Source organism: Malus domestica, chromosome 13 (assembly GCF_042453785.1).
Source record: "Malus domestica chromosome 13, GDT2T_hap1".
NCBI classification, from domain to species: Eukaryota; Viridiplantae; Streptophyta; class Magnoliopsida; order Rosales; family Rosaceae; genus Malus; species Malus domestica.
Window position 1 is genome coordinate 8,246,105 of NC_091673.1, and position 25,942 is coordinate 8,272,046.

The 25,942-nt window shown below is 37.2% G+C and overlaps 5 protein-coding genes and 3 non-coding genes across 8 annotated transcripts; 2 read left to right on the forward strand and 6 right to left on the reverse strand.

Annotated features, from left to right (window-relative positions):
* The first annotated feature begins 5,461 nt into the window (after window positions 1-5,461).
* LOC103452126 (small ribosomal subunit biogenesis GTPase RsgA 1, mitochondrial) lies at window positions 5,462-8,475 on the forward strand. Its single transcript, XM_070810961.1, has 5 exons — window positions 5,462-6,301; window positions 6,773-6,994; window positions 7,098-7,292; window positions 7,411-7,604; window positions 8,146-8,475. Exons 1-5 carry the CDS (start codon window positions 5,642-5,644, stop codon window positions 8,330-8,332), a joined length of 1,458 nt encoding a protein of 485 aa, XP_070667062.1. The 5' UTR covers window positions 5,462-5,641; the 3' UTR covers window positions 8,333-8,475.
* Window positions 8,476-8,590: 115 nt separating this feature from the next.
* LOC139190591 (signal peptidase complex subunit 1-like) lies at window positions 8,591-9,541 on the reverse strand. The gene is made up of 3 exons (XM_070810966.1): window positions 9,387-9,541; window positions 9,104-9,144; window positions 8,591-8,981 (listed from the first exon to the last, which is right to left on the reverse strand). Exon 3 carries the CDS (start codon window positions 8,979-8,981, stop codon window positions 8,694-8,696), a length of 288 nt encoding a protein of 95 aa, XP_070667067.1. The 5' UTR covers window positions 9,104-9,144; window positions 9,387-9,541; the 3' UTR covers window positions 8,591-8,693.
* A 1,157-nt stretch (window positions 9,542-10,698) lies between these two features.
* LOC103452128 (large ribosomal subunit protein uL22y) lies at window positions 10,699-13,420 on the reverse strand. Its single transcript, XM_008391622.4, has 7 exons — window positions 13,312-13,420; window positions 13,141-13,177; window positions 12,974-13,014; window positions 11,480-11,710; window positions 11,286-11,388; window positions 11,130-11,197; window positions 10,699-11,005 (listed from the first exon to the last, which is right to left on the reverse strand). Exons 1-7 carry the CDS (start codon window positions 13,312-13,314, stop codon window positions 10,940-10,942), a joined length of 549 nt encoding a protein of 182 aa, XP_008389844.1. The 5' UTR covers window positions 13,315-13,420; the 3' UTR covers window positions 10,699-10,939.
* LOC114820812 (small nucleolar RNA snoR74) lies at window positions 12,041-12,183 on the reverse strand. Its single transcript, XR_003768289.1, has one exon. It is a non-coding gene; the product is annotated as a small nucleolar RNA snoR74 (small nucleolar RNA).
* LOC114820813 (small nucleolar RNA snoR74) lies at window positions 12,223-12,365 on the reverse strand. Its single transcript, XR_003768290.1, has one exon. It is a non-coding gene; the product is annotated as a small nucleolar RNA snoR74 (small nucleolar RNA).
* On the reverse strand, window positions 12,407-12,548 carry LOC114820814 (small nucleolar RNA snoR74). Its single transcript, XR_003768291.1, has one exon. It is a non-coding gene; the product is annotated as a small nucleolar RNA snoR74 (small nucleolar RNA).
* A 2,282-nt stretch (window positions 13,421-15,702) lies between the features above and the next one.
* LOC103452130 (putative F-box protein At4g17565) lies at window positions 15,703-17,045 on the forward strand. Its single transcript, XM_029091326.2, has one exon. It carries the CDS (start codon window positions 15,801-15,803, stop codon window positions 17,016-17,018), a length of 1,218 nt encoding a protein of 405 aa, XP_028947159.1. The 5' UTR covers window positions 15,703-15,800; the 3' UTR covers window positions 17,019-17,045.
* A 629-nt stretch (window positions 17,046-17,674) lies between these two features.
* Window positions 17,675-25,456, reverse strand: LOC103452131 (uncharacterized). Its single transcript, XM_008391624.4, has 21 exons — window positions 24,982-25,456; window positions 24,710-24,795; window positions 24,516-24,617; window positions 24,202-24,308; window positions 24,019-24,119; window positions 23,772-23,859; window positions 23,271-23,359; window positions 22,785-22,924; window positions 22,527-22,683; window positions 22,282-22,417; window positions 21,992-22,088; window positions 21,421-21,550; window positions 21,013-21,072; window positions 20,747-20,865; window positions 20,473-20,597; window positions 19,958-20,182; window positions 19,002-19,162; window positions 18,392-18,555; window positions 18,178-18,260; window positions 18,001-18,086; window positions 17,675-17,921 (listed from the first exon to the last, which is right to left on the reverse strand). Exons 1-21 carry the CDS (start codon window positions 25,192-25,194, stop codon window positions 17,778-17,780), a joined length of 2,613 nt encoding a protein of 870 aa, XP_008389846.1. The 5' UTR covers window positions 25,195-25,456; the 3' UTR covers window positions 17,675-17,777.
* Window positions 25,457-25,942: the final 486 nt, after the last annotated feature.

Here is a 25,942-nt window from a genome sequence, read left to right on the forward strand (position 1 = left end):
GTAATTATGTAATAAAGGAATGGGCAAATATGTAATAAGTGATGATCTCTTATTCTATAAAAGGACTCATCACCCTCACAATTAGGAGAGGCCATTTCTTAGGCCATGGGAAGAGTTCTCTCACCCTCAGAAGCTCTCTCCCTCACTCCCCTCACTTCTCAGAGAAATACAATAATCAGTGTGGACGTAGCCCAAATATTAGGGTGAACCACAATACATCTTGTGTTATTTACATTTTTTGCAGATTCATGGTCGGATTTACGTTATTTCAAGACCTCTGGTTTTGTGCATCAATAGAATTCATATATATTTATATATTATGTATATGTTTATATTCTGATTCTGGGAAAAATTATACATGTTTTACAATAAGGGGTTAGATATGTTAATAAAGAAAACGATTTTGTAAAACATTTGTTTTTGCCCACTCACGTTTTCTATTTTACGCCCCTGCAGGTTTTAAGTAAGCTTGTTGTTAGTGGCTTGAGGACGTCGGCGGTTCTGACTTATCTAAATAATGGAAGGACATTCCTGGTACTGTATAATTAGTACTTGTCTTCCTGGACTGCACCTAAACTTAATATGCTCTGATTATGAGTGTTTACTATTGTAACTAACTCCTATCTCTTCATGTTTAGTAGTGAACTCTACTATTTCGGTTTTTAATTATTCGTATAATTCTTATCTTTATTGCTTCCGCACTGTACACATGGTTATGTCACTCCCACATGACGGCCAACATGCCTTGATCTCGATCGGGGTATGTCAATCTATGGTTGATAACCAGTTACTCTTACCATGCACGAATCACAAAAATGCCACTCAAACATATCACTTCATTGCATGTTTTTTTCCAATCCAAAAATTTGAGGAGGGCACATAAACTGGCGAAACTGGGTTTGACTTTAGAGTATCTATTGATTTGGTTTGAGAAAATTTCTAATGTAATTATAAATCTGATTTTTTAGGATTGTACAACTTTGTAATTTGTTAATACAGAATATTATTTTCTTTTTGATCATGTTGAAATTCCTGATAAGATTTTTATCGATGAGCATTAATATGAATCATATCATTCTTTAGATAAGCATTCTTTTTCGTATCAATAAATATCGTACTTGTTTAAAAAAAAGTATGTTGATCTCTTTGACATTACCAAAGAAAAATATATGAAAGATTGTTGATTTTTAAGCATCTAGCTTGAAGATGGGCCAAGAGATTCTAAGCGTGTAAGGGAGCCAATAGAAAATGTGTGGTCTTATCTTATCTATTAAACGCTCAATTTCAACATAATCTATAACATTCCTTTACATTATGCCACTTGGTAGGTTAATACTTTTAACAATAATTCCCCCAATTTTTGTGATGCTCGTGCAATGGGTTGAAAATCGACATCTTCACAGTGATTTTTGTACCATTCTTTCTTTTTTGTGTTCCTTTTTTATATAGATAGCATAGGTCGGTCTGATATATTATAGTAGGACTATGCTATGAAATAGAGTATCTTTTTAGCACTACGTGAAACAACTTACATATGTCATGGACCGTGTAACAATCACACGAAAAATACTCCGTGGCATTGATGTAATTTATGTTTGGATTTGCTGCATTGTGTTATGGCAGGATAACTAAGGTCGTTGTTTAGGGATATGGATCATATCCGGATTCTTACATCTTATTTGTTAATTGTACATTGTGCGATCATAAATTTTTTTATTTTTTTATTTAAAATTAAATACAAACTGTACTTATCAAAAATTAAGCACGATATACAATAACAGATAAAATGTTAGAATCCCTAAACAGGATCCTCATCCGTTATCTAGTGTTGTTGTGGGTGTGATTAGATAGGTCAAGCGTAGACTGAGAACTATGGGTCCAAGTCGACGGCGGATGGGTCATTGGATGGGTGTGGTGGGAGCAGTGCTTGGCCTTTCAGTTATGAGCAGAACAGAACGTCACCTTCTTATGGTTAGTTTTTTTTTATTGGACCATGGTCTAAAATATCTATAATATCTCGATATTTTCATCGAAATTTTCATGTTTTTTTATTACTGATATTTTTGATATCATCGATATTTTAGACCTTGCTAAGTTATTCATGTATCTTACTATGCAATGTATAAAGTGTAAAATATTGTACTAATTCATTATATATAAATGATTATGGTGTGTTTAAACTTCTTTCATTAATTACTACATATTTTCTACACTCATAATGTTTGCCAGCTCGTTATATAATCAACTTAAATAAGTTATATCTATCATGCAATGCATTTCCTTCTAATTTTTTGTGATAAACTAATAGATACTTGACTAAATAAACATCCTGCAAAGTTTCAATAAAAATTTCCAAGTTTTTCTTACAATTTTCGTGGCTTTTATTCAAATTTTATTGATATCGATAATATTCTGATATTTCTATCGAAATTTTTGTGTTTTTGGATTACCCATATTTCCGATATCATCGATATTTTATACTTGATTGGGACGAGAACTGTGGCTCTACAATAAATAAATAAATATAAGAAGTTTTGAATTCAATGCATTGAGCTAATAAGTCAACTTAACTGTGATTGGGTCAGAAAAAAAAAACGACACTAATCATGCCTCCAAACAAAGTGTTCCAATATAATTATCAACTTGCGAATCAACTCGATTTGAAACTCGGTAACACTTGTTTGGGGGCATTCATAAGTCCGCATCTTCGTGGAAATAGATGAAAACTTTCTCCTCAACCACCAAAAATATTTTCATTTGGATTTAATTTTTTTTAATTTCAACGTTAATAATTAAGGCATAAGGATTGTCTGTCCTTCATTTTTTCATGCCCTCTTATTTGTATGGTTACTGTTAAACCACATCAATATTTTATATTACTATTCATTTTTGTTTTATTATCTTTATAAAAAAAAAATATAAAATGTTAACATGGCTTAACCGTGACCACACAAAATAAAAGGGCATGAAAAAATGGAGGGCAGACAATCCTTATCCATAATTAAGCTTCTCGATTCTTCGAAGAAAGCCCAAAATATCTTAAACTTTTAATTTGGTAGGTAGAGTCAAAATTCAGTTGTGGTCCTCGAGGAATAAAAGGGAGCTAGAGTTCTACCCATGAACATTTGATAATATGGAACCAAATACATGGGATCACCTGATTCAATTAGAGCATCTTTAAAGAAGATATCAAAAATATCAAATGGACAAAAAATGGATATTTTCCAACCAATGAACCAAATGCTAACTTGGATTGAAGGAAGTGTTCCCTGCGTAACAAATGACAGCAAGAGAAGTTAATGTCAGATTATTTTTAATTTGATAAACAGTACGACCCACATTAAATACAACCCATTTTGTTTCTTTGAAATTGTTACCTTCCACCTTCTTTAATAATTAACTCATAAGCATTTCACATTATTGTTAGCTAACTATGAAAATTAGTATAGATAATATCATTCGTTAAAAAAAAAACTTGTAAGTATTACAAAAAAAAAAATGAAACATTCTGACATATCGGGTGGACTAAGAAGTTTTATATGATGACTCATGTGGCATCAAAATCAAATTTGATACTTTGCATTTGATATTTTCTTTAAAGATGTTCTAAAAATCTTAAAGCAATAGATGTTTAGCGTACCAAATATGAGAATTATGCAACTAAACATATATGCGTCTGTACATTATTCTGCCGCCCAAAACTATACAGGTTTGTTTACCAAAAAAAAACTATACAGGTTTACACTTTACTCTTTACAGCAATTATTATTAATAATATGGGAGGCTCTTCTGCCTCAACAGCTCGTGTTTGCTTGGATGAAGATCCGACGGTCTTTAAATTATATTCGTTTATTGTACATTTGCGGTCATAAATTATTGTAAAATTTTTACTTAAAATTAAATATAAACAGTATCTAACAAAAATTGACCGCACAATATGCAATAAACGAATGTAATTAAAAGATTTCTATAATCCTCACAAACGAGGATCCTCTCTTGTTTAGTTGAAACACCTATTCGTGGGAAAAGATCTGCTTCGGCTTGGTGGAGAATCTCATGCAACTTGTCAATAAGGCTATGATCTGATGGCTATGCTTGCCTATCTTCTGTTTTAAAATAATTAAAAACGGTTTTTAATGAAATGTTTTTGAATTTCAAAAATGCTTAAAGTGTTTATTCAATAAGCATTAATTACGTGCTTCTTAGTACTGGTTTGGTACTGATATGTTTTTATAAAAAATGAGTATTAAAAAAATATGAGCTCAAAAATGTGTTTGATAAACACTTAAAACAGCTTATTTTCATGGTTTTTGATGAAAAAAGCTGAAAACGTGAAGCAGCAAAAAATGAACTTATTCTCACAGCACAGCATAATCAATTTTTTTTTTCAAAGCACAATAATATCAAACCAACTCTTATAGAAACCACTTTAAGTGTTTTTTTATAGAATTCACTTGTATTTTCACTAAAGATTGGCTAAAATATTGCTTTTAGTTATTTTAAAAACACTTCTAAACGAGTTTATATATATATATATATATATATATATATATATATATATATATACACGTACACTGGTTATTATAATAGTGCTTTTGTTTTTATGGGTAGGCAGGTTTATACCTTTAATAAACATGCTGTTTCTCCTGTGGGAGGTTTTGAATTAGTCTTAAATTTTGGTTTAGGGATAATCGTTGAGTCTTATGTTTATCATGAAACGTAAGTTGTTGCTGTATTGCATAGAAGAAGGGATACGAGTTCGTACATCTCTTTCCTCTGCCAGTGTATAAAATGAGGTTGTGTTCATATCCAGGATAAAATAATACCATTCACTCCACCCATACGTTGGATAAGATTGCCAAAACACTATGTGGTATGACCAAATCACAAGGTCATATTATATGTAACCAACTTACACATTTGACATTTTTATTTATTTATTTATATTGAAACGATCGCTTTCGTTTCGTGTTTTATGAAAGCTAAGAGCTGTTTGATAACTCTTTCGTTTTTATTTTTTATTTTTTGTGCTTGTGATGGAGGAAGAGTGTATATGAGAGTAATGAAGAATTGAGAAGGAAGAAGGGAAATACTTTATATTTATGACAAAACGACTTAAAAGCTTTTTATCGTTACATCAAACTTGAGGTCATGATTAACGAACCACTTTATAACTACAAGTACACATCATTCTGGTATACTTGCAAGTCGAACTTGTGTGATACAAAAACAACACAAACACGACTTGTTTGTTGGGTAAATAAGAGGCTACATATTATAAGGCCCAAAGAAAGGCTACATTTTATGAGGCCAAACTTTAGGCTAAATCCAGCTATAAAGTCCTCTGAACAAAATTGGGTTACTTCCCCCTTCTTCCCTTTTGATATTGGGCTTTTAGTCCAAGTTCGTGCCAGTGTTGGTCCAAACCATGAAGTCGCAACACGACGTCGTTTTAATAATCAGTCTCGACTCAGCTGAGAATTGCAAATTGCCTGTCCAGTCTCGGAGTCTCCCATCTGCCGATAACAGAAATGAAGAGTCTCCATAACCATAATCCCCTTTCCAACCGAACCAAATTCCCAAACAGATTATCCGCAACCAATCCAAATTGATCTCCGTAACCAAACACCCCCACAATCTCATGCCAATTTCCTCCATGTCCATCCTCCGCCACCGCACCATCATCCCCACCACCGCCGCCGCCCTCCCAACCGTCGCCAAAATCATCCGCCAAATCTCAACTCTCCGGTGCGTCTCCGTCGCCGCAGCCAAACAGCACCAGAACCCTAACGTCTCCAGGAAATCCCAGCCTCCGAACAAGAAGCTCCTCAGAGCCAAACACACCTTCAAGGACTACTCCTCCCTCGCCCCGGTCCTCTCTCCCCAGGACAAGCCCCCGCTCTACGAGTCCCAGACCGTCGGCACGGTCGCCGCTGCCCAAGCCAACTTCATGCGCGTCATCGTGGAGCCTCCCAGAAGCATCGAAGACAGCAAAGTGGAGCTGCTGTGCGTCGTGAAGGCGGTGCTGAAGAAAATTAAGAGGAGAGTGCTGGTTGGGGACAAGGTGCTGGTACGGTCGATTGATTGGGTGGACCGCCGGGGCATGATCGAGAATGTGTACCAGCGGAGCTCCGAGATTCTTGACCCTCCGGTTGCGAATGTGGACCATCTGCTCGTGCTCTTCTCCATGGAGCAGCCCAAGCTCGAGCCGTTCGCGCTCACCAGGTTCTTGATCGAGGCCGAGTCCACCGGAATTCCGCTCACACTCGCTCTCAACAAGTCTGAGCTTGTTGACGAAGAGGTTGGATTCGATTCTTCATTGACTTTAATTTTGGTGATTAGTTTGGCTGCTTAGCTCTAATTGTTGTTAATCTCTTGTGTTATGTGAGTAAACTTACTTATCTTGATTAGATAAGTAAGTTCTATGTATAATAATTCAATGCAGCATCAAAATAATAATTCAATGCAGCATCAAAATGTTTCTGAATTTTTCGTCTGATGCTGTATGGTTTTCGTATAATAGTTCAAAGGAATATCAAACTGGCTCTGAGTTTTTGATATTGGTGATGAATCTTTCGAATTTCTCATGGTACGGTAGTGCGCAAGAGTTCTAATTCAGTTCAAATTTAGCACTTTAACTGGAACTATTCTTTTTGGTATGCTAAATGTGGTTTACTTTTAGAAGTTGCTATGTAATCTTTGTCCGTCTTCAGTATATTCATTTCTGGTAGTATTGATTCCTAAGCGTGCTAGCCTTCGATTAAATATGCAGGCAAAGGCTGCGTGGAAGTTTCGGCTGCGTAAGTGGGGCTACAAGCCCCTTTTTTGCAGTGTTGAATCGAAACATGGACTTGATTCTCTTGCATTTATATTGAGAGATCAAACGAGTGTCATTGTCGGTCCAAGTGGAGTTGGCAAGTCTAGTCTGATTAATGCTTTGAGGAGCAACCACCATGCTTCTGATGCTGCAGAAGGGGAAAGTTTGTTTGATCCAGTGGGTTTCAATCATTCCCTTCGTTCTTTTTTCTTTTGTTTCTATGATTTCGTTAGGGTGAGTTTTGTGCTCATATCTCCGTTGTTTTCTGTACTTATTTCAGATTTCAGGCAGCAAGTGGTATGGGGACCAGCTTGTTGGACAGGTTTCAACAAGAAGTGGCAGAGGGAAGCACACTACACGCAATGTCTCGTTGCTTCCATTGTCTAACGGGGGTTATCTTGCTGACACTCCTGGCTTCAACCAGCCTAGTTTAACGAAAGTCACCAAGCAATCTCTAGCACAAACATTCCCAGAGGTATGTGTGCTTTTTATTTGATGCCTTTCACTTGATTCATGTACATAAGTTCCTTTCCCATCACATTGCTGGCACTTGGTGTTACTTTCTACTGGTACTTATGCGTTTATCCTATCAGATCAGGAAGATGCTCAGTGACAGTGAGCCTGCAAAATGCTCGTTCAATGATTGCCTGCATCTTGGTGAGCCGGGGTGCGTGGTTAGTGCTGATTGGGAAAGATATCCATACTATTTCCAACTTCTTGATGAGATCAGAATCAGAGAGGAATTTCAGTTGAGGACGTACGGAACCAAAAAGGAGGGTGATGTAAGGTATGTTCGAACTACATATAGGTTTTTATTCCCAGTTCTGCATGCTTGTTGACAGAATAGTTCAATTACTGTGGTTTTAAGTACTTGAATGCGGATAATACGCATTACCATGGTTGTTACGAACTTGCGGTGTAACATAAGGAATGTTATGCCCTACCGAAACCTAGTGGTAGATTGAAAGCAGCTACCATTTCACCGTCCATATGGCTTGAAATGTTTGTAAATTCTTTGTTTGCTGTGTTTAAAAAAAATGAGAATCTATGCATCCGTCACACTGATGTGCACAGAAAAAATAATTGTTATCATAATTTTTATCCCAGTTTAACTTTGCCCTGGCACTTGTGGTGCTTGTGCAGACGTAATATCTGCCATATCATAGTTCAATTGGATTGCTGGCATATCGTTCTCATACATCACGTTCTGGTTTAGTCTCATTACTCACACAAATGTAGTACAGATGTTTCTCTAGCACGAAGTTCCTAATACCTCGCACATTTCGTACGTCCTGCTTCTGAACCTGAACGTATCACATTGTTTGCAGGTACAAGGCGGGAGATAAGGGCGTTCAACAAGCTGAACCACGGTTGGAGCTGAAGAAGCACAGGAGAGTATCTCGCAAGAGTATGAACCAATCTTTACTCGATGAATTAGACGAGCTGGATGATGACAACTTACTAGATGAGGAAAATGATGCGTTTCTCAAGGCAACGAGGGATGAAAACCAGTAGAAAGTTCAATCTTATCGTGCATTGTAAATAGTTGAGCTTGAGCCCTGATCTTGACAACAACTTACCGGAGTCTTCCGTAGTGAAACGCAAGCAACGTTTGTAATTGGCAACCGATTCAATCTCAGAGATCTTTGCACTTGTAATCATGCTTGAATCAATGTTTACCTAATGAACTATCAAAAGAAAATCAAAGGGTTTCCTATTTCTGAATCAGAAAACCAAACAATTAAAACGAGATCACATAAACGCAGCAGCAAATACCAAGAAAATCTCTTTTAGTCTCATTGTATAACTGCTGAAACTATCAGTCTCAGAACAATGTTAATATCTCATTAAATCCATTGATGTGATGACCTACTTCTTACTTCTTGGAGGATTTCTTCTTCGAGGTCGAGTGCTGCTGCGGCTGCGGCTGCGGCTTGGGATGCTTCTCGGCTTCGCTCGGGTCCAACCACTTGAGGGGGTGGCGATTGAAGAAGGGCCAATTGGGGACGGTGACCAATGTCGTGAGAACCACGCCACCAGCGTAAGTCAGAGTCATCATCTGGAACGATCCGGTTATGTAACCGGTGGCGAAACCCACAACGGCGAAGACCAGTAGCAGTATCTGCATCAGCTGCTCGGCTAGCTTCTGCCCTTGCCAATCCATCTGCAAATTAAACAGAAAATTAAACAACTTATTACGATTAACCTAATTAATTAAAAGATTAAATAAAGTGAAGCAAATTCTCAACATTTCAAACTGCACCGGGAAAACCCTAGAAACAATACCTTGAAATGAACTCTTAGGTAACAACTCCTTCCTCTGCAACCTGGAAAAATAGGAAACATAATTTGAAAACAAAATTAACGAGATCTTGTAAGTCATGAGAATAATTTGATTGGCTATGAAATCCTTCAGCTGCCCAACAACCAAATTCATACAAATCAATGGCAGGGTTGAAATGGAGAAAATTCGATAAAAAAATTGGGATCGGAAACCCTAGACCTTCAACCAATCGATAGAAATTGAAACTGAAATTGCACAAGAGGACGGAAAGGAGAGAGTTTTTACCTGCGAACAGACCAACGTACGAAGGCACGGAAGTGAGAAACTGAGACGCTGAGAATTTGTGAGAGGACGAAATTACAAAAAATAAAAATCGAGGCGCTCGCTGAATCTTCGGCAAGAGATCAGAGACGTTGATTTTGTATCTGACGGTAGAGAAGTACGGCACATACGTGGTTTGCTCTAGTCATTGGATTATTTTTGGGTCGATTCAGTTCTGGGTTTACCTAGCCCAATTGATGGCTCCCCCACCAGGCCTGCGATTTCAAACCCATGGACAAATTTATGGTTAGGATCCTTTCTCCTCCAAATTTTCTTTTCCAGTCCCTTACTATTTGATCTGTCAACGATCCAGCCATGTCAACATCTTGTGTTAATTTTATAGAGAGATAAAAAAGGGAAGTGAGAGAAGAAAGAAGGCAAGGGGAAATTTTTTGAAGGAAAGAGAATTCTACTTCCAAATTTATAATGACGAACCAATGCTACCTCCTACCAACAGCATCAGCCCACGTTTTGGTCTCTGCAAATCCGTCTATTTTACACACATCGCAAGGCGTTCAGTATCGATAAATAAAGACGTGTAGATTTTAAGGAAGCTAACGAATAAGGATAAAATAAAGGGTAAAGTGAATAGTACTAGAATTGACTTTTTAGTGTAAAAATATGGTTTTTCGTTAAAGTGAATAGTAGCAAAAGCTTTTTATTAAAGTTCCCTAGATTTTATTCATATGTTCTCGCTCCCTTGGTATCGGACACCACTTGGAGGTATAACTGTTGCCATATATAAGTTGTTCTCTTATTGAGGGGATTTTTGGTTAACTTTATATTAAAATTCTATTCAATCCCATTTTCCTTAAGAGGTGGGATATTAAGAAAAAGCTCCTCCTTACTAAGGACTGGTTCGGTATTGTTGTGCTATGCTATGAGAATAAGCTCATTTTTGTTGCTTCACATTTTCAACTTTTTTTCATTCAAAACTGTGAAAATAAACTATTTATAAATGTTTACCACACATTTTTGAACTCAGTTTTTTTTATACCTACTTTTAATAAAAGCACCTCAGTACCAAACCAGTACTAATACGGATAAAAGTTTGCCTGAGGGCATTTACTAAACTAGAAGCATTTCCAAGTTACCTACCCGGTTTGAATCATGTTTCCGCTTCTAACAAAAGCACTTGCGGTTAACGCATTGCCAGTTATAGAAGCTCAATTCAACCCTTGATATCAAATCAAGGGCGAGCGATCATGCTTTCCTGGGTCACACAATGATCACAGTTCAAGTTTCCGATCCGTTCCAAAATTTATGTTTAAGACCCTTTGCAAGGTACAACAAAATGACATTGAATCAAATAATAGGACATGATAAAGTCGGTTATATTGTGAAACTATCTCTAGCATTAGCTTTCAAGCACATTCCCCAACCAAAACATAACTTGCTACTAAAACAACACGAGGCCGCAAAACTGTCTATGTAACATCTCAAACTATATAAAAAGTAGAGCACAAAACCCTCATCACAGGAAATCAGCAACTCTTTGATTCATCGAAAGATGCGCTCTAAGAGGAAGCACCACTTCTGAGAGCAGACTTCTTCGATTTGCTAGTTGTCAACTGGCTCTCAGGCTGCAACGATAACAGATGATCAAATTAATTCATAACTTGAAACACACATTTTCAACGTCATTAGAGGTACTTGATGTATAATTTTCTTTTTTTTTGTCGACTTGGTGTATAATTTTCAAAATACCTCTTTCTTGACGGGTTCTTCCTTCTCAGACAGGATCAGCTCAATATGGCAGGGAGATGACATATATGCTGCAATAGGTTTAGCAATATAAATCAATATCAAAACAAAGATTCTCAACAATAAAATAAGATAGGGGGTTAACCGCTAGGCACTTACGGTTGATTCTTCCGTGAGCCCTGTAGGTTCGGCGCCTTTGCTTCTGTGCTTGGTTGACCTGGATATGAGATACGATCAGGGAATCAACATCCAAACCCTTCACCTGAAAGAAAGAATAGAAATTATTAGTCTTCACGGCAAATAGAGATCACAATACCAAAGTAATAAGCAGAGTGTAAGATGATGCAACATACTTCAGCATTGCTCTCAGCATTCTTAAGCAAATCTAATATGAACTTGGCAGACTTGACAGGCCAGCGTCCTTGCCCATTGGAATGCCTGTTCTTTGCCTGGGCAGTACGCCCAACACCACGGCAGAAACGACGGAAGGGAATGGCCTGCTTGTGAGCCAGAACATCCTCCAAATATCGCTTTGCCTTGACCAAGGGCAACTTTCTGATAGCAAATGCAGTTTCCCTTGTGTTCTGTTAAGCAAAATAGCAACGCAAGTCCAAACCTCAAAAATAGTTGTTGAAAAAAACCTAAAATTTTAAAAACAAAAGTACAAAATTGTTTTTACAAGTGTCAACACTCACATACAACATACAAGGGAGCAAAATCATGGTGCTATCCACCAGTGATAGACTTGATTCATTAATTACTAAGGGCAGTTGGATGCAAACACAAGTACTATCCACTGATGATAGACATGATTCATTAATTACTATGTCTTCTTAATATAGTAGAGCTATGAAAAACGTCACAAGGTCCTCAATTCAAGAAGGTTTGAAAATAAACATATATAATTCACGCACAAATGTGGCGTCATTAACTGAACCTTCAGTCACAAAAATGCAACAGATGCAAAGTACAGAGGTTCACCCAAAAACAATGCAATTGATTTTCCTGAAGTTTACGGGAGCCAAGTACACAGAAGGTAACTAAGCCCTGCTTTTTTAAATCAGGTTTCAAAAATTGAAAAAACTTAAACATGACCAAATGTAGCATCATTAACTGAACCTTAATTCACAAAAATGCAACAGATGCAAAGTACAGAGGTTCACCCAAAAACAATGCAGCTGATTTTCCTGAAGTTTAGGGGGGCCAAGTTCACAAAAGGTAACTAAGCCCTGCTTTTATGAATCAGGTTTCAAAAACTTGAAAAAATTCATAAATGACAAAAATGTGGCATCATTAACTGAGCCTTCAGTCACAAAATGCAACAAATGCAAAGCACAGAGGTTCACCCAAGAACAATGCTAGTTATCTACCTGAAGCATACAAGAGCTTGGTTCACATAAGGCAACAAAGCGCTGATTGTTTGTCTGACAGGATTCAAGAAATTAAATGCACGTATATATGTGCGTGTGCGTGTACGTATATGCGTATAAAACCACCAAGTTTGTGTCAATCTTGACCAAATTGTCCAAACTTAAAAAGCCCGACTACTCCTAACTCACAAAACCCGTAAAACTAGAAACCAAATGTTTTCTGACTAAATGGCACACACATATAAAAACAAGCAGAACAACACCACCAATTCAAAATGCTACATGTATTACTTAATCTCTACTCAACAACGAAAAACAGAGTAGATTCATTCAAATAAGCAACAGAAACCGAAACAAAATGCCACATTGCACAACCAAATCACCACATACCTGAACGAAACAAGGTAGAACAAAAACCCAAAAGCATGTAACTTCGAAACATTAAACTCTACGATCAACAAATAATAATAACAATACCTTGAAATGAACCCTCAGGTCAGAGCCTCTTGCTTTGCAAGCTGAAACAAACGAAAACAATGAAACCCCACATTCAGATCATAACAATTTTCCCAGAGAAACGAAACCAAGATTCGTAAACAAAAACCCATCAAATCTGTAACAGTAAAACGATAAAGAGGACATACACTTGGTGATATTGTCGGGCTCTCTTGAGTACTTCACCTGAAAAATAAAATAAAAAACAAAATCACTGTCAGTGCATTTGAAGGCGCGGAGATTCAGAAACGGACTAGATTTCGCGAGGGAGGGAGGGAGAGAGAGAGAGAGAGAGAGAGGAAGGAGGTGAATAGGGTTACCATGGCGGCTGACGGGGCTTCTGCCTCAGCGAAAGGGTTTACGCCTTGCTTATATTAGCAGAGGAGGAGGGTTCGTGTGGGACTCGTGCGTATATAAACAAATGGATATGAAACCCTACCAGACCTAATAGGCTAATGGACCCTCACTTGGGCTGCTTTGGGCTTCATATTGGCAACCACTAAGTGTTTGTTAAGTGGGTTTTAGCCCACCCCCCTTAATGTAAAGAGATAAAAAAAAAAAAAAAAAAGGGTGTGTTATCCACACCCATTTTTACTTTTCACACACCCTTTGTTAATTTATGTCCAATGATCTTCTTCAATTCATCCGATCCGACGACCGAAAACCAAAAAGGTGTGAGAGAAGTAAAAAAGGGTGTGTGGATATCACACATCAAAAAAAAAAAAAACACCGTTGTCCTACATGCATAGCCATACCAACAATAAAATTAAGTACGTAGTAGTTAGTGTTTCACGGCAGTAACAGAAAGTAATCATATTTATGTACCTTATTGTAGGTTCGATTCTCACTGATTTTTCTCCTCTAAACAACTAACCATATAACTCACTAACATTTGTTGTTCTACTAAAAAATAGTTGATTGAGAAGGTAGCTAGTTCCATGAGTGATCTTCCTCAATTTATTATTTTTTTTTAGTATAACGATATATTTTATACTAAGGGGAGAGGGAGTTCGGCTAAGCCACACAATAGGCAACCTAATTTGGTATCGAATTCCCATCTACGAGATTTTAATCTAAGACCTTTTACTTACAAGTAAAAAAGAATACCACAAAACCGTAGTATTTAGTGGCTAGGAAATTCCACTACTCTAGCTTACATGTAGGAGGCCAATTGAACTCAGGTCTCAAATATCAGGTGAATGCTCTCCTCTCACCAAGTTGAGCTACAATTTTCTTGCATTTGTGAGAAGTAAGTTAGTCCAATACCATCGATGATATCAAATAATTTATGCAAATCTTTTGATGATAGCCAATACACTAGCTAAACCCACCTACCGCCATCGTAATCAATTCCGATGACTCAACCACAACTTTCTTTTAAGTGGTCATTTATCACAGTGATCGAAAGGTGTTGAGCATTTACATGACTGCATGGGCTCGAACCCTATTGTGACCAATTTAACATCAAATTTCACAAAATCTATCATTTGAAAAAAAAAAACCCACAATTTTCCCGTTAAAAATAGTTTCAAACGAAATCCCAAGCAATTTTGAAAATTTTAAATTCTTCCAAAAAGATACATAAAGAAGGGGAAAAATGCTAATAAAATTTCAGATCATGAAGAACACACACACAAAACATCTAAAAGTCGAATAATAAAAACGGGGATTGAGGAAAGAGAGGGAGATGGCAGTACAAATATTTTATAGAAAAAAAAGTCCCACAAATAGAATAATTCACCCTTTGCTATCCTGTTTGAATTTGGATTCTCTCTGAGATAATTGGTCGGGATCCTCTTAACCGGTATTGGACCGTTAAATTTTTATCTAACAACCACAAATAGGAGGTCCTCTAAAAGTTATAATAATCGTATCTGTTAGATAAAAATTCAACGGCCCACAGACATCGATCAGAAGGATCCCGACCAATTGCCTCGGAGAGGATCCAAAATCCCTAACTGTATCTCACGGAATAAAAAAAAAAAAAAAGGGGGGGTCATTAAATATGTGGAGTAACTCCAACCACCATAATTTTTTTTGAGTTGTCTAGATTACAGGAGAGGAAGATGGGGGGAGGTGAGAAAAGTAAGAGGAGAGGGAGTTCTCCTCCCACTAATGTACCACACATGCTCCTTTCTGTACTCCTTTCTTATTTAATCTATCCATTTTTACTTTCTATTCAGGCCTGCTAGTTTCATGGTTTGAGAATTGAGATATATAATTACAACGTAAGAAAAAATTCCACATTTCTTGGTTGCCACGTAATTATACGATATTAGGGTACCATATATTGTGGCAAGTGATTCACAATATCTAATTAAATAAATTCATTAATTGATATGACATGTACACATAAGATGTTAGTGCAAAAATGTGATGTCTCTAGCATTTTTCATGAGCAGCAGTTATAAACGAAAGAGAAATAGAAATTATTAATTTAGGGTGGTGCAGTGGTGTTATTCAAACACTCAATTTTACCTCTCACACACTCTTCTTAATTTTCGGTGGTCGAATCGAATGAATTGAACAAAATCAATAGACAAAAATTAACAATAATATGTGTGAAGGAAAAATGAATGTGTGAAGAGGACCCGCATACAATATTAATTCTCAATAAAAAAAAAGGTAGGCCCAAATACCAAAATATAAGCACCAATGGAAGCCCAATAAAAGTAAACCCTAAGCCTAAAGCAAACCACCAACCTCCGAACAGATAAAAACCCTAATTAACAAATGCAAATGATGCAGCCACAAACAAAAAACATCGGAAAGGTGTCTGAGAAACCACTCCACCATTGCACGGAGGAGGATGAGATCAAGTAACACAAATTCTACTAAATTACCAAGGTGGTCTGAGATCCCACCAGAATTACTGCAGTTGCTCCTGGAAAAGCTTCCCTCATATTTCGTCCACACCCTTCGATTCAAAGCTGTTTGTCCTTCTTGGAATCACGCTGCAAAATCGTATGTCTCCGGCCCATCTTACACACCACTGCCTCAATCTCCATGGCTCATGCTCCCCGCTCAACGCCGGAAGAAGCGCCTCCCAAGTGATCCTGATGTGGAGGAGGAGGAGGGCTGCTTCTTTAGCCTTGCTGAGGAAAAGGTTTACAGGATCAAGAGGAATGTGTTTAGAGGCTTACGTGACGACTTTTATTGGTCTCAGTGTGTGGGATCATCACATGGGTGGCTAGCTATTTGGAATCCGAAAGCCGGGGAGATATTCAAAGAAATCATTTACCTTGCTAATCCAATTTGTGGTGAAAGTCGGACGCTTCCTCCGTTGCACGTTCCTTTCATTTCCAAAGTTGTCCTATCCTGCAACCCCTCTCGCAACCACAACTTTGTCGTTGTGGTGGCGAGTCACGGCGGGGGTGTAGGACGTCTAGCATTCTATAAGCATGGCGGAGGTAACACTGCGTGGACCAAGCTAGACTTCGTTAGAGAACATAAGTACTGTGAGATTGTGTTCCACAATTGCCATTTGTTTGCATTATGCAGCGACCACTCAGTTCATGTTTGGGACTTCGGTGAAACCTACAATCATCCCAAGAAAACCATGGAGTTACAACCTTTGATGGCGCAAATGGTTTACGGTGATGGCGACGGCATAAGGCATCGGTTGGTGGAGTCGATGGGTGAGATTTTGCTTGTGGAGCACGGACCGTTGCTCTACCCTAGTTGGGATGAAATATCAGTGCCTTTTTATGTCTACAAGTTAAACTTTGATGCCAAAAGGTGGGAGAAGGTTGACTCTTTGGGCGATCGTGCTATATTTCTGGTCGAAAATCTATCAGCTATGTCATTATCCACCCATAAATTGCCAGAGCTCGAAGAAAACTCGATTTACTTCACAGCTGAGGTGAGTGACTCGGTGCGCGATGAGCGGTCTTGTGATTTTTTTGAATTTCATCTTGGAGTATACAATTTAGAAACCAAAGTTGTTAAGTCGCTCTATAAATCTGGACTGCCTGGGAACAGAAATGATAATTCGGAACCCGTTTGGATTGTTCCCAATCCACAGTGAGTTGAATAAAGTGGAAGCTTCTAAATATGTTTTGTTTTCGTCTACACTGTACAGTACACAGCTTAGATTAGTTATAACAAAGAATAACGTAAGGTCGACCAATTTTTCGGACTAAATTTGCCAACTATGTGATTGTCACCAATAGAAAATAATCACATTATTTTGCTGATGAGAGGAACGTAAGCATGATTTGATAACAGTAAAGAGGTAAAATTTGAAAATGGTAAAGACTACAAAAACAAAGTTTATGATGATGACGATTATAAGATTAATAACCCACCAAGTCTCGAAGATTTTACCTTGCGCTTTCTTGTATATAGGTTGAATTTTGTTGATGAGAAGTGGGAGAACGTGGAACGCTTGGGTTGCCGGGCGCCATGTTTCGGCGAAAATAGAGCAGCAATGTCGCAATCAACTCGGGATTTTCCAGAAATCGAGTTCTTCGATTTACTTCACGAACTCGTTCACCACTCGTATGGTTTGTTCCCAACCGATGGTGATAGCTGCACAATTAGTGTGCAGCGTCCAAGTACCATATTTTCCACGTCTCATTCCCGAAAATGTATGTAAACGCGCCCTTAGCGGATTGATCGCTTTTGTGTTTCTATGTTATGTCGCGTTAATGATTTGATATACGTGTTTTTAAAGCACTCGAATTTTGTAATGCGACCAGAAGCTAAGAATCTTATTGCAGAATGTATGAATGAATATTTCAAACTTGTATTTAGCATTTCTGGAATTGCTGGTGGTAAAATAAAACTAGAAGATATAACTCGACAAGAAGCTCGAGTAAGCAACGACATCCACCCACTCCGGAAAAAGGCCTCTCAGCTTCTTTGTTTCGTCAACCATATATTGGTCTATGACAGCAACATCAACCCTCAAATCTTCAAAACCGCTAGCCTGCAAATATCGAAAGCAAAATTTTAGAAACGGACAGAGCTGGAAGAAAATAAACCAACACCAGTTGAAAGAGCTTTACCTCTAACCAGAAGTTCCAATTCTCAGAGCTAGCTCCACTAAGCCGGCATATATATGACGGTGGACCTCCATCATTTGTTTCAGTAGCTGTTCCAATTTTTCTCAAGCATAAGCGTACACTGTGTGAAAAGGTAAAGGTGTCTATCAAAAAATAAAAATGCAGAAGACTTTCCGTTACCTGGAAGTGTATTGTCTGCAAATGACCAGCTCGATAAAGGGCCTGTTATATTGAGGACGGTAACCCAAACCTCCTCCAAGGAACTGATATGAAGGTATCACAAAAAGCTTTAAAACTTGCAACCAAAATTAAAAGAATAATCCAGAAAAACCATATAGAAAGCCTATTCTGTATCCAATAGTAGGTCATGAATGTGGTGGTTTGTTTTACTCACCCTAAAGACAGTTGCAAGTATACTCTCCGAGATCCCTCGCTGAAAACCTTATGTGGCTCATAAGTAGACAGATGGGGGAACTGTTTGTATTGCTTCAAAATACTATCACTTTTTGCAGGGAACTTCAAGCTTCTTGAGAACAAAAACGACACAGGAAAAAGTCCCTAAACATATAACATATATACAAAAGGCCATCAGATAATTTTTCATCCATGGTGCCCATGTTTCAAATTAATATTCAACAATTAACTGAACATAGCAATTGACGTGCATGAACAAGTTATCCATGGATTACAGTAAGGCTGTAGGGTTGCTCTTGAATCTCGAGTACATCTTAGGCTAGTTTGAATGGAAGAATTTGGAATGAGGACTTATATTTGATTTTTTAGTGAGAGAGTATAAACATATTTTTGCTGAGATAACATCGGTAAGAAGATCATTCAGGTAATAGATCATAGATACAAAGAACAATGATTGCAGGACACGAGGACCACGGGTAATACTCTAGGATGAGTGATCCAATCTCAAGGATAAGCACTAGTGATTAAAAAGGTCATAGAAGGCTGTCTTTAATAGTAAATTGACGTAAACTCATTACAATCTTACATACCATAAAATTCTCCCGCTGAGATAAATTTGCAGTTTTAAAAGATAACTCTGAACTAATGTGCAATTCCTTTGCCGCCTCCGGTGCATTTTTGAATAGGAAAAGTAAAGAATTGGAATCTACGACAGAAAAATCATAGCTGGACTCCACAACCTGATTTGCATCTGTCACACAGAAGAAAAACTGTTTGCATAGGGTGTAGGATAAATCTTGTTGAGAATATCGCGTTTAAGAATGGGAAAAACTAGAACAAACTCCGGAAATAAAAAAACAAATAACCAAGATAAATAACACCATGAATTTACGTGGTTCGGCAATATGTGCCTACGTCCACAGGACAGCAACAACAATCTTTCACTATATCAATAATGAGTACAACCAATAATCTTGCCAAATCTCTAGAACTAGGACTTGACAAAAAACCTGAAAGAACAAGAACAAGAAATACACTATCTCTTTTCTTTTCTCTTGCACACACCTTGCCCCTTAAATCAAACCAAATCTCTAGAACTAGGACTTGACGAAAAACCTGAAAGAACAAGAACAAGAAATACACTATCTCTTTTCTTTTCTCTTGCACACAACTTGCCCCTTAAATCAAAAACTAGTACAATAGCCCCTTTATATAGACATAATAAAGGTCTTCTTCAATAAGGATTATTAATCCTAATTGGAAACTAGTTATAAAACCTACTCCAATTGAGAAACTAACTCCAATTGGGAAAACAATTTAATCCTCTAAGACTATAATTCCTTATAGACTTAGGACAACTTATCATGGGTTGGAAAAACCTAACAAATCCAACATAAAGGAAAGCAAAGATGAAAAGTAAAGAAATAAATAACTACTAGTTGAAACTAATATTAGTTGGATGGATTTGCAAACATTTTAAAAACCATGGCCTGCATCATCTATCATAACTATCACATAACACGTTAGCTTTCGCTAGCTTGGATACCTGCAGTAAGAAACGTATGCTGGAAAACAATCCTCTTAGGAGCGTCCACACTGTAGGGAAAGAACTGAGATGACAAAGCCAAGCCTAGCACACTAATGTGCAGCAAAACTTGCAAAACGGATGACCTAGCTAACCAGCGACCAGAAATAGGTATCAGAGGGCCTACACACCAACCAGTCACAACTCCAACTATTGCTGCCATCACAACATCGGGAATAAAATAACCTGCAAGAATATAACTGAAGATTAAAAGAAGATTTTCGTTGAATTTTTGCATAACGGGAATCCAAAGTACTTGCAGCATAATTCGAAGTATCAGAATGAACCATATTTAACAACAAAATCTTAATGATCTTGTTCTATTACAAGCACAAACCACAAAGTATCATAGAGAATTATGATCCAAATGAAGACCATATATTGATTCAAGCACAAAAAACCTTGAACAGTACAATAAATTAAATGTGAAGGTAACACATACCAGCATTAAAGAATGAAATTTCAAAAATACTAACCATATGGAGGTGGCAAAGCACCCATCATACCCAGCTTTTCGACCAGAAATTGTAAAAGAAATCCACCAAAATATACAGAGTATGCAAGGCATGGAACTATAGGTAACATGTAAAACAATGTTGACCTGAGAGAAATGATATATGTTCAGTTAAAGAACTGTAATGTCTTTTCGAACTGTGAGAACAGGACTAAAATGTTAATGAGAACTGTAAGGAAGGAAACACACAAACACACCAGTAACATTATAACTTTAAGAACTGTGGAAACCAGTACCTGAGTGACTGGCGACCAAATAACTTGACTGATAAGCAATATGAAATCCATCCAGGAAGCATAGATACGGACATTGAAAAAGTCAAGAAGCCTCCACTGAGCCCACCTAAAAGGTAAGCCTGCTTTCACTAAATAGTTTTAGCTGTCTCAGGGTTAACTAAACAAATATGAGTTACGCAACTTAAGTTCATGATTCATCCATTTTAAGTGATCAGTAAAACTTTTAAGTGAAACCATCTGAAGTAAAAGGTAACCATGCCACTTACCATCGTTAATATAGCGTAGAATCCAAATGCTCCCCAAAACCTCGCTTCATCAGATAAAGCCTGCAAGGTTCAAGCGTATGATAATTTATTTGCTAACTTAACATACTGGGATTACTGATATACACAGGCATTACCCAATAGGTCTACAGACTGAATTAGAGACATGATACCACCAAATTAATCTATAAGGTAGAAATATAAGCCCATGCAAACTTTACAGGTCATAGCTTCAAAATCTTTTCTTAGTAAATGCAAGCTGATTGACAGACAAGAGAATGTAATAAATGAGAATTAAAAGAAATCTATAAGTTTTCAACCAATACATAGAAAAAGAAAAAACATTTCTCCACAACCGTCTTCTATTGAAAAATAAAGATAAACTTGGTCTTGTCTGGTGCATAAGAGTACCTCCTTTAAAGATTTGAGACCTGATGCATCTTGCGAGAGGGGAAAGCTACTCCAAATAATTCTGGGAATCAACATACCAACAAGTGAGCAGGGAATGAACATCAAGTAAGCCAAATATGGACGAGCAAACCTGCATTTGACCAAAAAGGTCAGTGAGAGTTTCAAGGTATAAAGTGCATCTTCAAAATACACATCAGGAGCTTAGATAAGAGTTCTTTTCTCTTCTTTTTGTAGGACCTACAACTAGTCGACTAGAAATCATACTTTAACTTCATTTACGAATACAATATGATCCAGAACTTCAACCAAGAAAGGCACACTAATTCAATTGAGTTGGAAAGAACTTTATCCGTAATCACTATAAACCATTGACTAAAATGGGCAGCCCTTTCATCAATGGTATGTGCTTAACTGATGTGTCTGATCAATGAGCGTAATTAAATTCTACTGAAAAGTTCAATTTTGATAAAAAGCTACTCATACAAAAATCCTTACGGAAAAGCACAATGCTATTTCAAAAAACAACAGGGTTATAATTTATAAGGTTAAACTCAACAAAATATGAACCCACCAGTTCATAGCACAACTAGTGAACAGCAATCTCAGGATGGCAAAGATAACTGGAAATACAATTGCCAGAAGAATCCCAGTGGCATGGAAAATCGTTCCTGCAAAATTAACAAATTGGACAACAATGTTGAAAATTCTTGATAAGATGTCAAAGTTTACAATAAGACAGACGTGAGGTAAATAATGAATCCAGCCCACCAAGTAAATAACCAAAATTTTCGGGTGCAACAACTAGGACTCTTAGCAATAAGGTTGCATGAAGGTATTCAAATTGAAAAGTAGCGGATTTACCTTTCGTAAAATCGCAGAAAGTTGAAAAACAAGAAAGGAGCCCACGATTCTGCTTGTGTGAAAAAATGGGCATGGCTAAGAAGATGGCAATAGGAATACTGTGAAGTAGCATGGCTACCTTCCGTGTATAGTATATCTGAAATATTCATCATTAGAGAGTGAGGACGAGTATCACATATCAGCTGAGGACATGTCAAATTAACAGTATCATGAAAATACCACAAATCACCAGCTTTGTACCGTACCATAAACAATGATAAATAATCAAAGAAAACAGCATGCTCTCCGTCGTACTGATATCCGTTAGACTCTCTTTCATGTACAACTTGTAGCTTAGAAGAATTGGTGAAGGCCTTAATTATGCTAACCAAATTCTCTCCACGAGCTTGCATACTTCCAGGTCTGGAGGCATTGGAATGTATCAGAGGAAGTGCTTAGGGACAAAGTGGTTCGAAAAATCAAATTAAGTAAATATGTACCAAAATAGCAGATGTAATGCGTACAATAGTCTCTCCACTGTATCATAGGATGTATGATAAAAATAACCACCAAGAAGAAAGATAATATCCAAGCCTGGAATGTCGCCATAATCTTGAGAAAATATCCGGAAATCTGTATCTCCAGGAATAACAGGAAAAACATCCTGCAGATGGCACATAATCATGTCAACTTATAAAATAAGACAAACTAAAAAAATAAAAACACTATATTATCTGAATTAGTATTGCCACTAAATATTCTAAAGGTACTAGAAGATCATAGCGTTATAATGGGTAGAATCAAGTGAGTAAAAAATATCACACCTATCCATTTTCATTATCAATATGAAACTGGAGTTACAGAAAAATTTAGCTGATGCATTTATCAGTAGGCAAAACTAATCACTTTAAAAACACAACAATGTATATCAAATGAATGAGCAAGTGAGAATAAACTGCACCCATCAAAATGAAAAGTGATAAAAAGTACTGGAAAAGACAAATATTAACCTGAGCTGCGCTATGTGCCATGGGATATATGGCTGATTCAGCATAGACCTGAGAGGGCCAGGAACCAGGTCCTGATTGACAAACTAAATCTGCAAAAATCAAGATTACAGAAATCAACAGAGAATGTTGCAGCACCAAAAAATTCCAGTTTGACAAATCCATGAAAATGAAAATGAAATTCATGTTTTCTGTAGTAAAGATGACAATTCCAGATTGTAATCAATATTTATGCCAATAAAGTCACATCAAGAGATCATCTGGAAAAGATATTTCCCAAAGCAAATGCATCCCATCTGTTCAAGACAACTTAAACAATAATTCAGTCATCCAAGCAAGGTAGTTTGAGTATTCTGGCCTCTAGGTGAAAAACTGCTCCTAATTTATCAAGGGAAAGGAAAAGCAATAGCCATCAACTAGTGACACTCCGGAATAGCAGCAACAAGTCAAACAAACACCTAAACATGTTGCAGAAGATAATATTGACAAGTGATGATATCCTACCAGGACCGCCTGTCCCTGATGCCTCCACATTTATAAAAGCCCCAATGGTATCACGCCATTGATGTGTCTTCATGAAGCCATGAGAACCCTAATAGGGTAAGAAATCACCTCCAGTGAGCTTAAACATATCAGATGCCAATAAAAAGCTCAAAATTTGTCTTTATTTATTTATTTTTTAAACTATATAAAACCTGAATTGGTAGCAAATGATTCAATTTCCAGACTAAATATTATGGAAACAACTTACCAACAAGAAAAGCTCTTCAGCACCATTAAAAAGAAAAATAACAGGCCGAGGAGGAATCCATCCAGAATCCACCATTAGCCTCGCTATTTCAAGCATTGATGCTGCAAAAGAATAGGAAAATAAAGAAAATGGCATGAACATGCATGAAATGATTAAAAAAAATGAAAGTTTGTTTCTACCCACCTACACACGAACCGCAATCAGCAGCACCTGGGGAAGCAAGTGGACTGTCAAAATGTCCATTTAACAAAACTGACGGTTCATTGTCTTGTGAATATTTCGATGATATCCTGCCATTGAATAAAACTTAATGTGCAGTGACATTTTCTTAACTGCAGCATGATGAAAACATCAACGCCACTACATTACTCATTATATTCCTATAACTTTGACAAACAAAACATAGATACTTATCACAACGGCAATAAGTTGTGACAAAACTGAGACCGGCAGCATATTGATAAGAAATTAAAGTAATTGAAAATGTGTATAGTTACCTCATCACAATATTTGTGTGGTTTCTGTAACCAAGAGAAATGCTATGGCCCAGAAACATCATATTAAAGGTTCCATTAACAACGGACTCTTCTATCTCAATTCTGCACGTATAAAAATTTAGGCACCATCATCACGGAACTCCAAAGAACAATGACTAAATAATAAAGAAGCAATCTTTATAGTTTATACAGACCTAACGTTGGACCCAGCTCGCTCCTTTATCATTTCCAACTGCCCTGTAATGTATCGAGCAGCTTCTGTCAAGCCAGGACGCCCTTCCTATCAACAAATTATGAAATTGCAAATAAGTACCTCAACCCATAACCAAAAAGTGTACCCAATCTCTCCAATAGCAATAACAATGGCGAATTCAAATCAAACCCAGAAAAAATCTCAAATTGTTTTTTCTTCAATTTGGACAAAAAACGGAGAAAAATGCAGTGAGGCATTGAAAAATGAGCACACCTGGCGGCCGTCGATCTCTTGGGTCAAGACTCGAACGTGCTCGACAGCTCTGGCTTCCGAGAAGCGATCGAGAGGAGCGTCGATCTCGAGCGGCTTGATGAAGCGCATGTAGAGTATGGAGTGAACCAGCGCCGCCATGAGGCCGTACGTCACCACCAAAATGAGCAGGAACTTGAAGCCGGCTGCGTCGCCTGGGCTGAAACCCAAAGCCATTTTTTCCCGATCTCTCTGCAGTCGGTGAGTCTGCGGATTTGCGGGGTAACCACTGGAGATGGTGGGTTTTGGTTTGGAGAGGTGAAGGAAGTCGGAGAATGGAGAAGTGCGTACGAAAAGAACTACCTTCCCCGCTAAGGGACGACGTGATTGTCTCGAGGCGGGCCACTAATACGAAATTCTGGAAATTGCGGGCTGTTTGGACGTTTTGGGACCTTTTGAAAGATTTTAAGAAAATCTGTGGGATTTTAAAGGAGTTCATAAAAGTAAGGGTACTAATTATGGTGTATTTAATTGAGATTTTGATAGTTTATAATTTTTTTAATGAATTTAAGAGTATTTAATTAGGAATTTAAGATGTATTCAATTAGAATTTTAAAATAATTTATTAAAATTTTTAGAAATCTGAATATATTCAATTAAGATTTAAAAAAAATTATAACATTATAGATGTATACAATTAAAAATTGAGTTTAAAGAATTTGAGAAAGTTGAGGAATTAGAGGGAATTGGAAAGATTTTGTAATATATTTTAAGCATCCACAAATTTTATCTCTTTCCATGAGATTTCGATAAATCTATTAAAGTTTCTCACATTCTCAATTGAATATACTCCCCTAAGTCTCACAATAAACTAGCAATAATAATGTGATTCAAATTCGTTTTCAGCAAGAATCGAATTTAAAATCTCTTTACTTACAAGTAAAAAAGAATACTCATTAAACCATAATGTTAAATAAGTCTCCCA